Source organism: Gobius niger, assembly GCF_951799975.1.
Source record: "Gobius niger genome assembly, chromosome: 12".
Lineage (NCBI taxonomy): Eukaryota > Metazoa > Chordata > Actinopteri > Gobiiformes > Gobiidae > Gobius > Gobius niger.
The window spans coordinates 17,943,067-17,957,354 of NC_136863.1; the positions used below are offsets into that span (position 1 = coordinate 17,943,067).

The following is a 14,288-nucleotide window of genomic DNA, read 5'->3' on the forward strand; positions in this document are numbered from 1 at the left end:
TCTTTATCTCCATAAATGCAGCTCTTGTGGGATATAGAACAATATGGTAATGTGTCCAATGTGCTGACAAAGAAAAGCTGGGCCTTCTCAAACAACCTACACTGGTGAAACATAAAGAAAGAGTAAAAAGAAAGTGTATGTAAAAGCAGCTTATTAGGTCGTATAATGTATACAATAGGTTGACCTTCTGTCGCCCACTGCTCATACGGGTTGCTCCAGCGGCATCAAAGAATGGGTCAAATACAGAGGACAATCTCTATGGGGACAGTTAAGTACACCTTAATATTCAATATTCACAATATATATTTAAATGGCAGGTATATTTAGGAAGAGATGATCGCAAATAGTTTAGCAAAAATAATAATAAAACGTTCTTTCATTATCTTTTAGCCGTGGAAAAGTCTAAATGTTTATGTAATTCAATAACCATGTAGCTGTAGATTTAGGCCATAGTTTTCAGCATCTCATTTCTTTAGTGGCGCAGAGGCTCAGACACAGCTCCTCTGAGGCCAAGTCTCTGATATCAGGTTTTTACCAAAACAAAATATGAAACAGGAGCATGTGGTAAATGTGTACTATGATTTGTGATGAGTGAATAATTTAGTAGTCTGAGAGCCTCTGCACCTACGGTAAGGCCTATCGCCCAGGGGCACTGTGACTCATGTAAACGAAATCCAGCCTTGCCCCAGGCCCAGATATTGATATGAAGGGGCCATGAAGTCAGACTTACCAACGTTATCAAGTCCTTTGCTTCTGCGGTGTCAATTTTCATAGACGGTCGTGTCAATCCAAGATGCACTAAAGTACAATATATTTAGAAATTGTTCTACTTATCTCTCTAATATATATATTTATATATATATATATACACTGCTCACAAAAACTTAGGGCACACTCAAAAAACAATGTAGCTCCAAGTCAGTCAAATTTCTGGGATATCAGACTGTCCAGTTAGGAAGCCACGCTTATTGTGAATCAATTTCACTTGGTGTTGTGGAAATTAAACAGACAACAGGTGGAAATGAGAGGCAATTAGCAAGATCACTCCAAAAGAGGAATGGTTTTGCAGGTGGTGACCACACCATTTCCCTGTCTTCATCCTTTGTACCGTATTTTTGGAACACTTTTGCATTTGTCCAGTGTTCTCACCACTAGAGGTATCATGAGGAGCATCTACAACCCACAGAAGTTGCTCAGGGAGTGATGCTCATCCAAAATGGCACGTCCATTCGTGCTGTGGCAAGAAGGTTTGCTGTGTCTCCCAGCGCAGTGTCCAGAGCATGGAGGAGATACCAGGAGACAGGCCAGTACACCAGGAGACCTGGGGGGGGCGACCGAGGTCAACAACCCAGCAGCAGGACCGCTATCTGCTCATTTGTGCACGGAGAAACAGGAGAAGCACTGCCCGAGCCCTACAAAATGACCTCCAGAGGGCCACAAATGTGCATGTTGGTCCTCAAACGGTCAGAAACCGACTCCATGAGGGTGGTATGAGGGCCCGACGTCCACAGGTTGGGCCGGTGCTTACTGCCCAACACCGTGCAGCACGATTGGCATTTGCCCGAGAACACCGCGATTGGCAGATTGGCCAATGTTGCCCTGTGCTCTTCATGGATGAGAGCAGGTTCACCCTGAGCACATGTGACAGACGTGACAGAGTCTGGAGACGCCCTGGAGAACGTTCTGCTGCTGCAACATCATCCAGCATGACCGGTTTGGTGGTGGGTCAGTGATGGTCTGGGGAGGCATTTCATTGGAGGGCCGCACAGCCCTCCATGTGCGAGCCAGAGGTTCCCTGACTGGCATTGGGTACCGGGATGAGATCCTCAGACCTATTGTAAGACCATATGCTGGTGCTGTGGGCCCTGGGTTCCTTCTGATGCCTGATAATGCCAGGCCACATGTGGCAAGAGTGTGTCAGCAGTTCCTGCATGATGAAGGTATTGATGTTATGGACTGGCCTGCCCGTTCCCCAGACTTAAATCCACATTATATCCATAGAGCACATCTGGGACATCATGTCTCGGTCCATCCATCAATGCCACGTCGCACCACAGACTGTCCAGGAGCTGACTGATGCTCTAATCCAGGTCTGGGAGGAGATCCCTCAGGAGGACATCCGTGGTCTCATCAGGAGCATGCCCAGGCATTTTAGGGAGTGCATTCAGGCACGTGGAGGCCACACACACTACTGAGGAGGATACAGACTCGTTTTGAGGAATTTCTACAGAATTTGGATCAACCAGTGACCTGATTTGTTACTTTGATTTTGACTATAATTTTGGATCCAGACCTCCAGGGGCTGAGAATTTGATTTCCATTTATCATTCTCATGTTATTTTGTTCTCAACACATTGCCCTACACTATGAATAAAGATTTTCATCCGAAAAATCAAATTGATTGACATCAATATGTACAATATTCTGTAAAGGCAGGAACATTTATTTTGTAAAAAGATTGATTTTGTGTGTCAAGACAAGGAAATTAAAGAGCAGACTGATGGTTCATAATATTTCAAGGTGAATATGAAAATAATGTGAATTCCTGTTGGTTTGCAGCAAGGGTCTCCAACCTATTTTACCCAGCAAGCTAACATAAAAGTCACTATTTTGTGTACTAAATATTAGTGTAAAATGTGTAATGATGACATTTCAACTTGGAATTAAGTTTTGTCCATATACTTTGCTATCTTAACCATAAATGTTTGCAGATTGTGCACAACATGTTCAGAACAAAAATAAAATACATCTTAAATGTGAGTCACAGAGCATACATGGAAAAGTGGAGAGTCTTTGGTGAGCTAAAAAGGGCTGGAGAGCTACTGGGAGCTCCCGAGCAACTGGTTGGAGATCCCTGGTTTACAGTGAGTTAAATGGCAGGCCAGTTCAATGTAGAAGATCCTATACCTCCTATTTCAAAATGTGTGGGACCGTTTTTGACCAGTCTGACCGTCTTTCTCCTTTAGAAGTGAGTCTAAACTTCCATCCACAATAGTCATTTTGTCAGAATTTGATATGATTTTATCAAGCTAAATAAAAGTATCCAGAAGTGGACAGAAGTCATGCTCTGGCTGCGCAGGGCTGGATTGTGTACACTGAGTAATAGAGTAATAACAATTGTAGTAAAATGATACGTCTGAATGAAATACTAGAAACCACAAATTGAGTTGAGTATTGAAAAGTCATCTGAGCCCACAGAGGCCACACCAGGCTTTTCCAGACTCACCGAGGGATCCTGCAGGAGAAGAACATGATCCATGTATAAATCTTTTTTATGCATAATGGAGGTCAATAAATGTATCCCCCCCCCCACCAGAAATTCAGAGACTTCACTCTAACAAAATTTTTTTTTGATGTTGTCAGCAGTGTCCAGCTGTACGATTGTCATGACTAAATGATACGTGAAATTAATAAATCACTCAGAATTTAGATCTAGAAATGGTCCCATTATATTACTGATAAGTTTGGCCCGGGACCATCCCCTGCGCTGACAGGCAGCCGTTAAAGTGCAACAGTATCTGAGGGGTCGACCTCTGCACTGGGCCAACGGCTGAGAGTAACTCTACACACTGAGCATCATACAGCCTCTTCAGGCCCAGTATGGATTTTCAGATCTGCGTGGCATTTTGGGACCACTTACAGGCTCAACAGTGCAGAGAGATGGTTTACTGGATTTAAACCAGTAAAAAGAAACTTCAGCCAGTGTTCTACAAAAAGCACTGGACTCCTATTCATCTTTGAAGCCGGTCCCAACCCTGACCAGTTTAGCGAGTCACCGGGAAAGTCATACAACCACATACAAAGGTTATTATACGGCAGGTGAGAGCTATTTCATTTAATGTTCATATGTTAAAATATAGCTTTAAGTGCATGGTGTCTCGTGAAGCTGCATCATTCTGAGTGAAACGCCGGCCTTTGAGATAACACCTGATCCCCCCTGAGAGCGCTGGTAGGACTCTCTCTCTCCCTCGGACCCTGATCCTTCTTAATTACACTCTGGACAGATAGAGCTCCAGATCTGAATTCTGATAAGACAGATCTGTTACAGGCCACATTGGAGCGTGGGGAGCAACCATCCTTCATGCGTGTGCTGAGTTTGTTCGGCGTCTCATTTGATACAAGTGAAAAGGTAAATAATGGCATTAAACAGAGGTTGACAAACGTTGGTTCCATGGGGTGCCACTTGGTAATATCACCTCAGAGCGTGCCACCACTACATCACAGCAGATCCTAATTTAGCATTTATTACAACTTATTTGTCTCTTTTTTGTCATTGTTAAGATAATTTGATAACACTACAGAGATTTGTTTTAATATACAGTTGTGCTCAAAGGTTTACATACCATGGCAGAATTTTTTTTTTTTTTTTACTATTTCCCAAAGAATATGAAAGACAACACAAAACGTTTTTTTTTTCTCATAGTTTTTGGTTGTGTGAAGCCATTTATGGTCAAACAACTGAGTTTGCGCTTTTTAAATCATAATGAAAAATAAGAGTACCAAAATGGCCCTGATCAAATGTTTACATACCCCAGTTTTTAATACTGTGTATTGCCCCCTTTAACATCAGTGACAGCTTGTAGTCTTTTGTGATGGTGAATGATGGTAAAGCGGCCCATACTTTTTCTCTTTATTTGACCTTTATTTAACCAGGAAAGTCCCACTGAGATTAACCCTTGTGTCATCCTTTAATTTTCTTACATTCGCCACCGTAGTGTACAAAATTGTACACGCCTAAAAACAGCCATAAAATCACCACACGGTCATTTTTTTCCTACTTTTTTTTTTTTACATTAATCCCTTGAACTACTTGATGTCTTTCCAAAACTACCAAACATATAATAATTTAATGGATTTTAACCCTTTAAAGGGACTATACAGAGTTTAAAAATGTTAGAATTATGTATTTTCCTCCCCCTACATGTTCCAACAATGTCCTAAGGTGTAGAATGAGCCCACATTCACCACAATTATCCTGCACTGTCACTCAAAAAGGTGTTACTTCGGGTCCGAATTGCAGTCATGCATGAGCTTAATATGGAAGGTGCGGTTACATGTATGTCCTGAGGTGGCAGTAGTGAGTATAAAATGGCTAACTTGCATCAATTCAACTGAATGAGGCGTCACTGCAGCTGTATTTCATGCTCCAGGAGTATGAAATACATGGGAGAGCAGGTTGGGTGAAGTCTCACGGAGTACTCATGCTGCCTTTGGGTCTCACATCCTTCAGAAGTCTTTATTCAATTTAACAGCCAATAATACAAGTTACATCTTAGTCTTTTATGCTTCTAGCCCTGCCTCTAAATCAGGCATACAAACTGACCTTTAAGCAGACAGTACGTGCAAGTCTTTATCAAAACAAGTTTGTTTAACCATCTTGTATTGATTGAAACAGATCATTGACCTGGTACATTTGTCCAAAACACATCCTCCAATACTTTTCCACATGGAACATTTATTTCAGAATGAGACAAGAGAAATCATGATATAATTCTTGTACGTTTTTAAGCAAGTTACAATGTATTTCTTGACAGAAGCCTCAAGCGCCCATTAATTTACAAGTTGTTTGGCCCCTCTTTAACTCATTATTGGAAATAGTGTTTTTAATATGGCCTTTATGTGCTTGTTCTACAACGCACTACACCATCCTGTTCTTTGTCTTTAAATATTTTCAATATTAAAAGAGAAGCTCACTTGCACATACCTTAATATGGAATTGTTCCCAAAAAACAACATGGCCACGCTCCAAATGCTAGCATGAAACAAAGTCTTTATCACGGTCTATGGATAACCAGTGGCGTCAGTACTGCAGGATGTGTTTTGGACAAATGTACTAGGTTAATGATTTCAATCAATACGAAATGTTAAAACAAACTTGTTTTGACTTGCACGTACCGTCTGCTTAAAGGTCAGTTTGTATTAGGGATGTCCGGTCAGGTTTTTTGTCCCCGAGTCCGAGTCATTTGATTTTGAGAATTGCCCGACACCGAGTCCCGATCCGATACCTAATATATATTTTTTTAAATTAAGAAAAAACTATATTATTTCAACTTGTTTTCATTCATGGTTTGGGATATAGAGAGTAACTCTATTTAGCAAAACTATTACTGCACAATACAAGGTGTTGATACTTTAATTATTTTATTCTCCAAAATTTTTTAAGGCCTTGAATTATTTTTAGATATCCTCTAGCAGGTTTTAACCATCAAAAATGATTGGGGGGTCTATGTGATTTACTAAATGAACAAATTCTGCTTTTGCCAGATCCAATCATTTTATTTGTTTCTATAATCTATTCTGGCATGTGTTCTGCAGTCCTACATCTAAGAAGAACCCATTTCTTGACATATTTGTCAGGATCCCACTTATTCAAAGGAGGCCCAACCAAAGAAATGAACATGAGTGCTGAAACGATACTTATTAACCATTTTGGCTTGTTATTATGTTGTTCATTTGAGAAAATCCTCTTTCACAGTCAGCGGTGCTTACAGCAGGGCTCCCGCATTACTTTTTTCACCGGGGGAGATTTGTGGTTTGTCATTGGCCACGGGGCAGGTCAGGGGTGAGCCTCCCACTTCCAAACATATTCATATTTTTGGATAAATTAATAAAAATGTAGTTATCATCACAGCTTGAATAGAACAGAATTGGGTCTAAACATTAAAGTTAAATTATATTCCAGCATTATAAGGCTTTGTAGAAAAAGACAAAAAAACAACAACACAGCAATCTAATACGGAATAATAAATAGCCTAATGATAAACTAGGGCTACTCAGAACTAAACCAGGATTAAGCCAGGGCAAAAATAGGCAATATCAGGACTAAGGCAGGACTAAATCACATCTAAACCAGGCCTAGTACAGGCCTAGAGAGAGTTACATGTGAGCACCAACTGAACCTCAAACAGCATCACTAACTCCTGCTCAGCCACTGCTCCTCTCAGCTGAGTGGATAGAGGGCTGACCATAGACATAATATTAAGGGCTGACCAAACTCCATATTCTCTCCATATTCAGCATGGGGAGAACATCCTAAGTTCCTAAGTTCCTGGGTTGTCTTGCATGAACTGCATGTTTGAGCTCTCCCTTCACTTTATTCTGCTGGAGCCACTGGCAGCAGCAAACCAGCTCCATATTTCACAGTAGGTATGGTGCACTTTTTTGTTGTCAACAAGGCCAATGATGGCCTATGATGAAATTCTGCCAGGATATGTAAACCTTTGAGCACAACAGTACATACCTCCAACTAACTAAAATGCCTCACAAAATGTCCACTGTTCCTCAATACAACATTATCCATAACCGCCCCAAAAACTCCAGGTCAGGTCATTTCTGCAGCTGGTCAAAATGTTTGTGTTGAAAGTATTTCATCGCACTTCTGTCTCCTCCATTGTTTATCTTTGTTCATCTCACTCTGGCGCTACCTCACACTTTTCTCAGCAAATTGGCCTGCCTGCCCTGACTGAGATCCTCATTTCCCAGAGGTCACCTGTCCGCCGCCGCTGTTGTCTAGAGAACGGCACACACACACGCACACGCACACGCACCCGCACACGCACACGCACACACTCCCAACCTCATTTCTGGGGTGAATCCTCCCATGTGCTTGCCCAAACAAGTGTAGATCATACTGGTCAAATTCTACACACATTTATTGACAATGTTTTAACAATGAAGACAAAATGGATTAATGGGTTAAGATGGAGATTTTTAATGAATCTATTTCATACACAAAGCCACCTCAAAAGTTCACCACATCTCGACATTTTAAAAGGACAACATGAGTTCTCAGAAGATTTAATACATAATTATAAATGATTGTATGGGGACAGGCTATAACATTGTATTCAGATGTAAAAAGGCAAGAACAGTGCAGAATAAAAAGGACTTGTAGTGACATGGACAAGGAGCAGTTGAATTTAAAGGGAACTGGCGCAGGATACAATGATGTGCAGTTGTTCTGGTTATATTTAATTTATTGCAATTATATTCAGAGCAAACATTAAGGCGAGACAGGTCAGCGCTTCATCTTTAAACTTTGAGGTTTGGAGTCATTTCACTCTCTCAACACTGGACACTTTGACGTGGGAACAAATAAATTATGATCGACACGATAAGGTGTTTAATTTTTTACTGAATCTCTGATCGTTTTTGTTGACATCTCATTTCTAGCCTACGTTCCTGAGCTTTTAACCCTCACACAACAAATGAAACCTGGCATTTCAAACCATGGCTTCATCCATTATTCAGAGCCCTGTAAATTATGCTCAGTATTCTCTAGGACAAGTTCCAAATTCTCATCTCTAATACATAAACATACATTTTCTTCTGACCTGCAGTGTCTCACTTTTGCCATTTAAAGCAGAACTAAGTAACTCATGCCCCTAGAGGCCATAAGCACCACTGCAGGTGTCGTAGCATGTTACGTTTTTTTAATCATTAATTGTCCTTGAGAGTTAATACGACGCTGACAGATAAGACAAAAAGAGAGAGAGGGATATTGTACATCCAATTACACAATGGAGATAATTTTTTTCACTCAAACTTGGCTGTAAATACTGTACTGCTAGTAGCGCTAGCCCACAGTTAGCGTTGCCCGTTAGCCTGTTAGCATCTTCTTTGCGATTCCATTAGTGTGTGATGGTGCCTCCGACCCGAAGGCCAATCACCCCATTAACACTTGTATTACCTCCAGAGGGACTATGAAAAGGATTTATTAAGGTAAACAAGTTACTTAGTACTGCTTTAGTTTGTCATAGTACCAGTACCAGCATCACCAAAGTCTTCCCTTTTTCACTCTTTGTGGTTTTGTGTTCACAATTAACAAGGGGGCAAACAGAAGCACAAATATTCTAGAAGCATTTTAAGACAAATTCTGGTTCTTTACATTCAACGTATTGTCCACATAATGTGTTCTACTACAAGTTCATGTTAGCGCTAAACCCACACGTAGATCATCAGCTTCACACTATATCAAATCATTTCAGTGTATCTGTCAAAACAAAAAAAAAGCTTTGTAAAAACATAAAACACAAATAAATTTAAGCAGAGAAATGTTCTTGCTCAGCCCCGTCTATGGCTCTATATTTCAATCGTGAACTCAAAGTGGGTGAGAATGGCATGGCGAGATCATTATTAGATCTGTAAAGAAAGATTATCAAAATATATTGTTTGTACATACTTTTATAACAACATACTAAGGAACAAAACAAACTCAGTATAAGTTAAGATAGCCCATACACAGAGAAATTTACATATGTACATTCTTCATCGAAGCAACACAACTTTGTTCGTTAACATTCTCCTTTTACCCCCACGCCACAAAACTTGAATTGCGCATGTGTGTCTATATGAACAGTGTTGGTCTTACAGTATGTCACAATACTTCCTGGTATGAACTAATTCGTAGCTAGCTTACCAATGATAGCCTGTAGCAGAATATTCAAATGGCTTTAGAGCATGGCGGAGGTCCACTTATTGAGTTCAAATAAAAAATAAATAGAAATATATAACATGTATACTGTATTTACTTTTACAAACAGAAAGCAACTATTCATTCAGTTATTTCACAAATGTGTTAAGCTGCAAAGAGTAGAAAAAGCACTTTTTTGTCCACCCGTTTGGTGGTAATTTTTCAAAGGTTTCAAGTTTTTTTTGTGTGATTTTCTTACTGTAGGAGATTTGTTGAAAAAGACAGAAAGTAACAGCTAGTGTACATTTGAAGCAGGTAAACAAAATGTACAGTAAAAGTGCTCTTATCATAAAAGACTATTGTTGGAGTTCCCAGTGAAAGAAGTAGGAGGCACTTATAGGTCTCTATGGCGACAGACAGTCACTCAGGCCGCACCGCCCATTTCAACAAGGTCTGCTCGGTGACGCGTTAACATGGCTTTGCAGATGGAAAAGACAGAACACGATGGCGATTCATCATCGGAGATTACAGAAAGTAATCTCCACATGTTTCTCCACATGTTTTATGTTTGTTATGTGAACACATCGGGTGCCACTGCTCCTTAAGAACTTTAAAATCATATTTCATTGTTACATCAATGCTTATTTCCACCAAATTTAGATCAGACAATGAGTGTCATCATCAAAAGTCATAAAATTTCATTCATTAGGAGGTGCAGCTTCAGCAAATAATGCAGCATTTTGCTCATTGGCCAGAGAGACATGTTATTGATGTCAACGTCAATGGACATGAAGAATTCAACCAATGGTAACAATACAAAAAGAAAAGAAAACATTCGTGCTCACTTTCAGTTCATGTGGATGGTTGAAGTGTCACATTAGGTGAACATAAAATATTTGCTGTCACTCATACAGAACTCTTTGAACATGGTTCACCAAAAATGATGAATTATGAATGCATAGGTGAGGGACAACTGAGGGAAAGAGTCAGACCAGAAAAGAAACAGTACAATCATGTTTACCCAATCCTCTCGAATACAATCCATGCTAGAAAATATGCTTTGTTATAGACTGAAACAATACTGACCAAAACCAAATGTCCCACATCACGGCACGACAAGGGTGTTGTCCATATCCTTTGTCACCCTGACGCCTGGAGTCCATGTCAGTTCTTTTTCTCCAGCAGGTGGAGGAAAAGTGGTCTCATTCCGGGGAAAAAAACCTGTTTGTTTTATGCCCATGCTTTAGGACCATCCGACCGTGATCGCAGAAATCCACAAAGGCTTCTTCTTCCCTTCCATTTGTCCTCGCGCCCTATCCCAGTATGTCCAGGTAGACGGGCGTGGCCTTCATCAGCGTGAACAGCATCTTCTGAATGTCTTTGACGTTGAGGCGTTGCTGGGGCTCTCTCTGCCAGCAGCCCAGCATCATGTCGTACACTTCTTTGGGACAGACCCGCGGCCGCTCCAGCACCCTGCCCTGAGTTATGCACTCGATTACCTGCAAACAGGAGCACACAGGTCTAAATGGGGCATCGTCTTTGAATGGAAATGACAATGCTAATGGCCCTTACACTATGATTTAGTGCAGTGTTTGACGGACTGGTTTCAACTATTAAAAATCTGTTTATTAATTTTATTATATTTCCATTTTAAAAGTGATGCCGTCTAAACAGGAAAGACTTTCAAGCATAGTGAAATTACGAATAAAAAGGTACTGATCATGTTGTGACTGTTTTATGTGAGTTTAGCAAACAGAATGGTTTGTAGATAGACATAATGCACCAGTACAGACTATAAGGCACAGTATTTGACCAAAAAAGTACATGGACCTCCTCAGAAAGGTCTAAGAGAGGCTATTTCAAACCATATTTTTATCACAATAAATGAAAATAAACACTTTTAAACTGGATTAAGTAAAAAAATAAATAAATAAAAATCAGTAAAATGTGGGTCACCAGGTGAAAGAAAACTATGCCAAGTAAACAGACGATTTTGTTGTTTTAAAAGGGCACTTTGGATGTATTATTTACACTAAAACACTGACAGCAACGTAGACCTTACACACAGGCTGAACCGTACCTCATTGTTTGCGAGCTGGAACCATGGCTGTTTGCCGTAAGTGAAGATCTCCCACAGAATGACACCAAAGCTCCAGACGTCACTCTCCGTGGTGAACTTTCGGTACATGATGCTTTCAGGAGGCATCCATCGGATAGGCAGCATGGTGTGACCTCCCACCTGTGCACGACATGTCTTTGGTGATTCGACAAAAAAAGCAAAAGAGTTGCTGTTGCAAAGAGTTTGATCATTTTCTACAGCTTTAACATTTTATGGAGAAATGAATGTGCATTTAATTTGTGCTGATTGGCTGTAATACTGTACTGTCACTTTTACTTAACCATCTTCGTAACACTCACCAGCTTAACATAATTAAAGCTATTAGGCCTGATTACTAGCTTTGTTTAAGGCATTTTACAGCTGCACATCATTATATATCACGGGTTTGGTGACACGGAGTGGATCTTTATTTTAATCAAACATGACTAATGGTAAAGATACGGGCAGGCGCACAGAGTCGACGTCTACTCTGCTCTCTGTGTGACTCAAGAGTCATTTTTCATCAGTGTCGTCCTGCTGTGAAATCATCTGCAGCTGAACTAATCTGGTCAAATATGTGTCTCCTAATCAAGGCCTATGCCGAGTGACCTCCAGTGCACTTCTGACTAATTGTCCTGCAACGCCAGGTCTGCATGAGTCCAGATAATGTTAACAGATTAAGTTAAAACATTGTCTTATTGCAGTAACAGACGTAGGCACAAATTTGCAGTTACTCTCAAGTCACCATTTGGAGTAACCTATGGGTTTTAGATGTGTTATTATAAGGAATTACTACATTATCTGAATGCATATAAGGAGCTGGAAAGTTATTTAAGGTTTTTTAATCCCTCCAAAGTCACAGGGCACGCAAAATAGTTTTTTGGCTGTATTGTATAACTCATCTCAGTTCTACTGTAATGTACTCTAGAACTGAGACCAAGACCTGGGTTTAGTAGAAAAAGGCTACAATGCTTTTGGGCTTTCACAGAGAGATTTGTGAATCCCAGAGCAGATCAGCATTCAGGACAAGGGGTGCACTCTGTCTGACCCTCAAATCCAGGTTGTCTCGGATTATTCAGCTGCCAAACTCTGGTGCGACCTGCCCAGCCATGTCTGGCGGCAGGCTACAATGCCCTAGTAGAGGATGATAGTGCTGTCAGTGTGTGCACACAAATGCATGTAAATCAGAGCCTCATTCTGACCAGGTAGGACCGACTGTTACTGAAATGAGTTGGTGGAAAGAATAAGCAGGATTTACGATATATATGTAAAGATGTAGAACTACATTAGCAGAGACTTAGACTGGACGCTGCCTTTTGGTAATAATTATAGTAATAACTTTATTCACCTCTGTCTCCCAAAATAATCAAAGTTACATAGAGTCATTTAATATTATCACTTAAAGGGACTATACGGAGTTTAAAAATGTTAAAATTAACTATTTTCCTTCCCCTACATGTTTCAACAATATCCTATGGTGTAGAATGAGCCCAGACCTGTTCACCACAACTGCCTCTAAAATACACGTATGACCTGAGGTGGCCGTAGTGAGTATAAAATAGCTAATTTGCATCTAGCCCCTTTAAGCTAAATATGCTAAGACGCTCATATTAACTAACTGTGATGTCACAGAGGTTTTCAAACAACATTGAGCTTGTTGTAAGTAGTAGATTAAATCACTATTTCCTTCACTCATTCAATTCTTACCCGGTAATAATCTGTGCTGTATATGTCTCTGGACATGCCAAAGTCTCCTATCTTCACCAGGAGGCCGTTGCCCACCAGACAGTTCCTAGTGGCCAGATCTCGGTGGACGAAGTGCTGGGATGCCAGGTAGATCATCCCCCCAGCGATTTGACTGGCGATGTGCAGCATCTGGGACAGGCCCAGCTCCCCGTTGGTCTGAAGCGGCTGTCCGTCAACCAGGATCATGGCGTCTGGCCCGTGAGCTCTGGGGGGAATCACAGAGTCAGGGAAAAAATACTGGCAATGGCTCAAGTAATGTAGCCTGACAGGGTCTATCTTGTCCCATTGGTTTGCATGCTTTAGTCCATTACCTTCAAATTGGGTGAACCTCACAAGACTGCTGACCATACTGTCTTTTTGACTGATTTGCCTTTTTCTTGCATTCATAATAAGTTGCCATTTGCAATAGGGTATGATACACTCATGGAGGCAGGGTTCAGAATGAGAAAACAAACTGGTTTCTGCATTTGTGGAGGTCACTTTTAATGCAACACAGACAAGAAAGGCAACCTTTTTTATTGGACTCATTGCCCTCCTTCCATCTACTGCCGTTGTGACACCCTAAACAACATACAAATACAACATGTGTAAAGCTTGCTCTCTTAGTTACCCTATATTGCATCTATTAGTTCATTTCAAGTAGAGTCTGCTGCCACCAAGCTTCAGCACTTTCGTGTAGGACTAAATTAAAATCAAGATTAAAACTTGCTGTCATGTTGCGTTCCTCATATTAGGGTCTTCGTATTAGGCCTGCTCAATATCTTTAGGTGAAAAAGCCATATTAAAGAAGCCACAATATAACACAATATCCCAAAGTCTTTTTTTTTACAGTAACTTAAATTAGTTGTAATTCTCCTAATTTAGATCAATTTCCAATCTTGTTTTGCCCTATTTCCTTGCTTTGGCTCAGTTTGACAAAAGTATAATAACTTTTTGATGAAATGTATAATGTAATAAATATTACAATAATATTGTTATACAGTAGTATTACTCTCATAATGTGAGTAATATTTGACTGTGATTGTGTGCAGG

The 14,288-nt window shown here is 40.4% G+C and overlaps 1 protein-coding gene across 2 annotated transcripts in view; it reads right to left on the reverse strand.

Annotated features, from left to right (window-relative positions):
* Window positions 1-8,769: 8,769 nt before the first annotated feature.
* Window positions 8,770-14,288, reverse strand: part of LOC306971400 (NT-3 growth factor receptor-like) — a 55,449-nt gene continuing 49,930 nt past the window's right edge. The window contains exons 16-18 of one of the 2 annotated variants that reach the window (XM_079567659.1): window positions 13,218-13,461; window positions 11,493-11,666; window positions 8,770-10,911 (exon numbers count right to left, since the gene is read on the reverse strand). In XM_079567659.1, the coding sequence (XP_079423785.1) occupies window positions 10,726-10,911; window positions 11,493-11,666; window positions 13,218-13,461 (604 nt within the window). In that variant the 3' untranslated portion in view covers window positions 8,770-10,725. The remainder of the gene's footprint in view (window positions 10,912-11,492; window positions 11,667-13,217; window positions 13,462-14,288) is intronic. The other variant, XM_079567660.1, reaches the window with a different exon arrangement.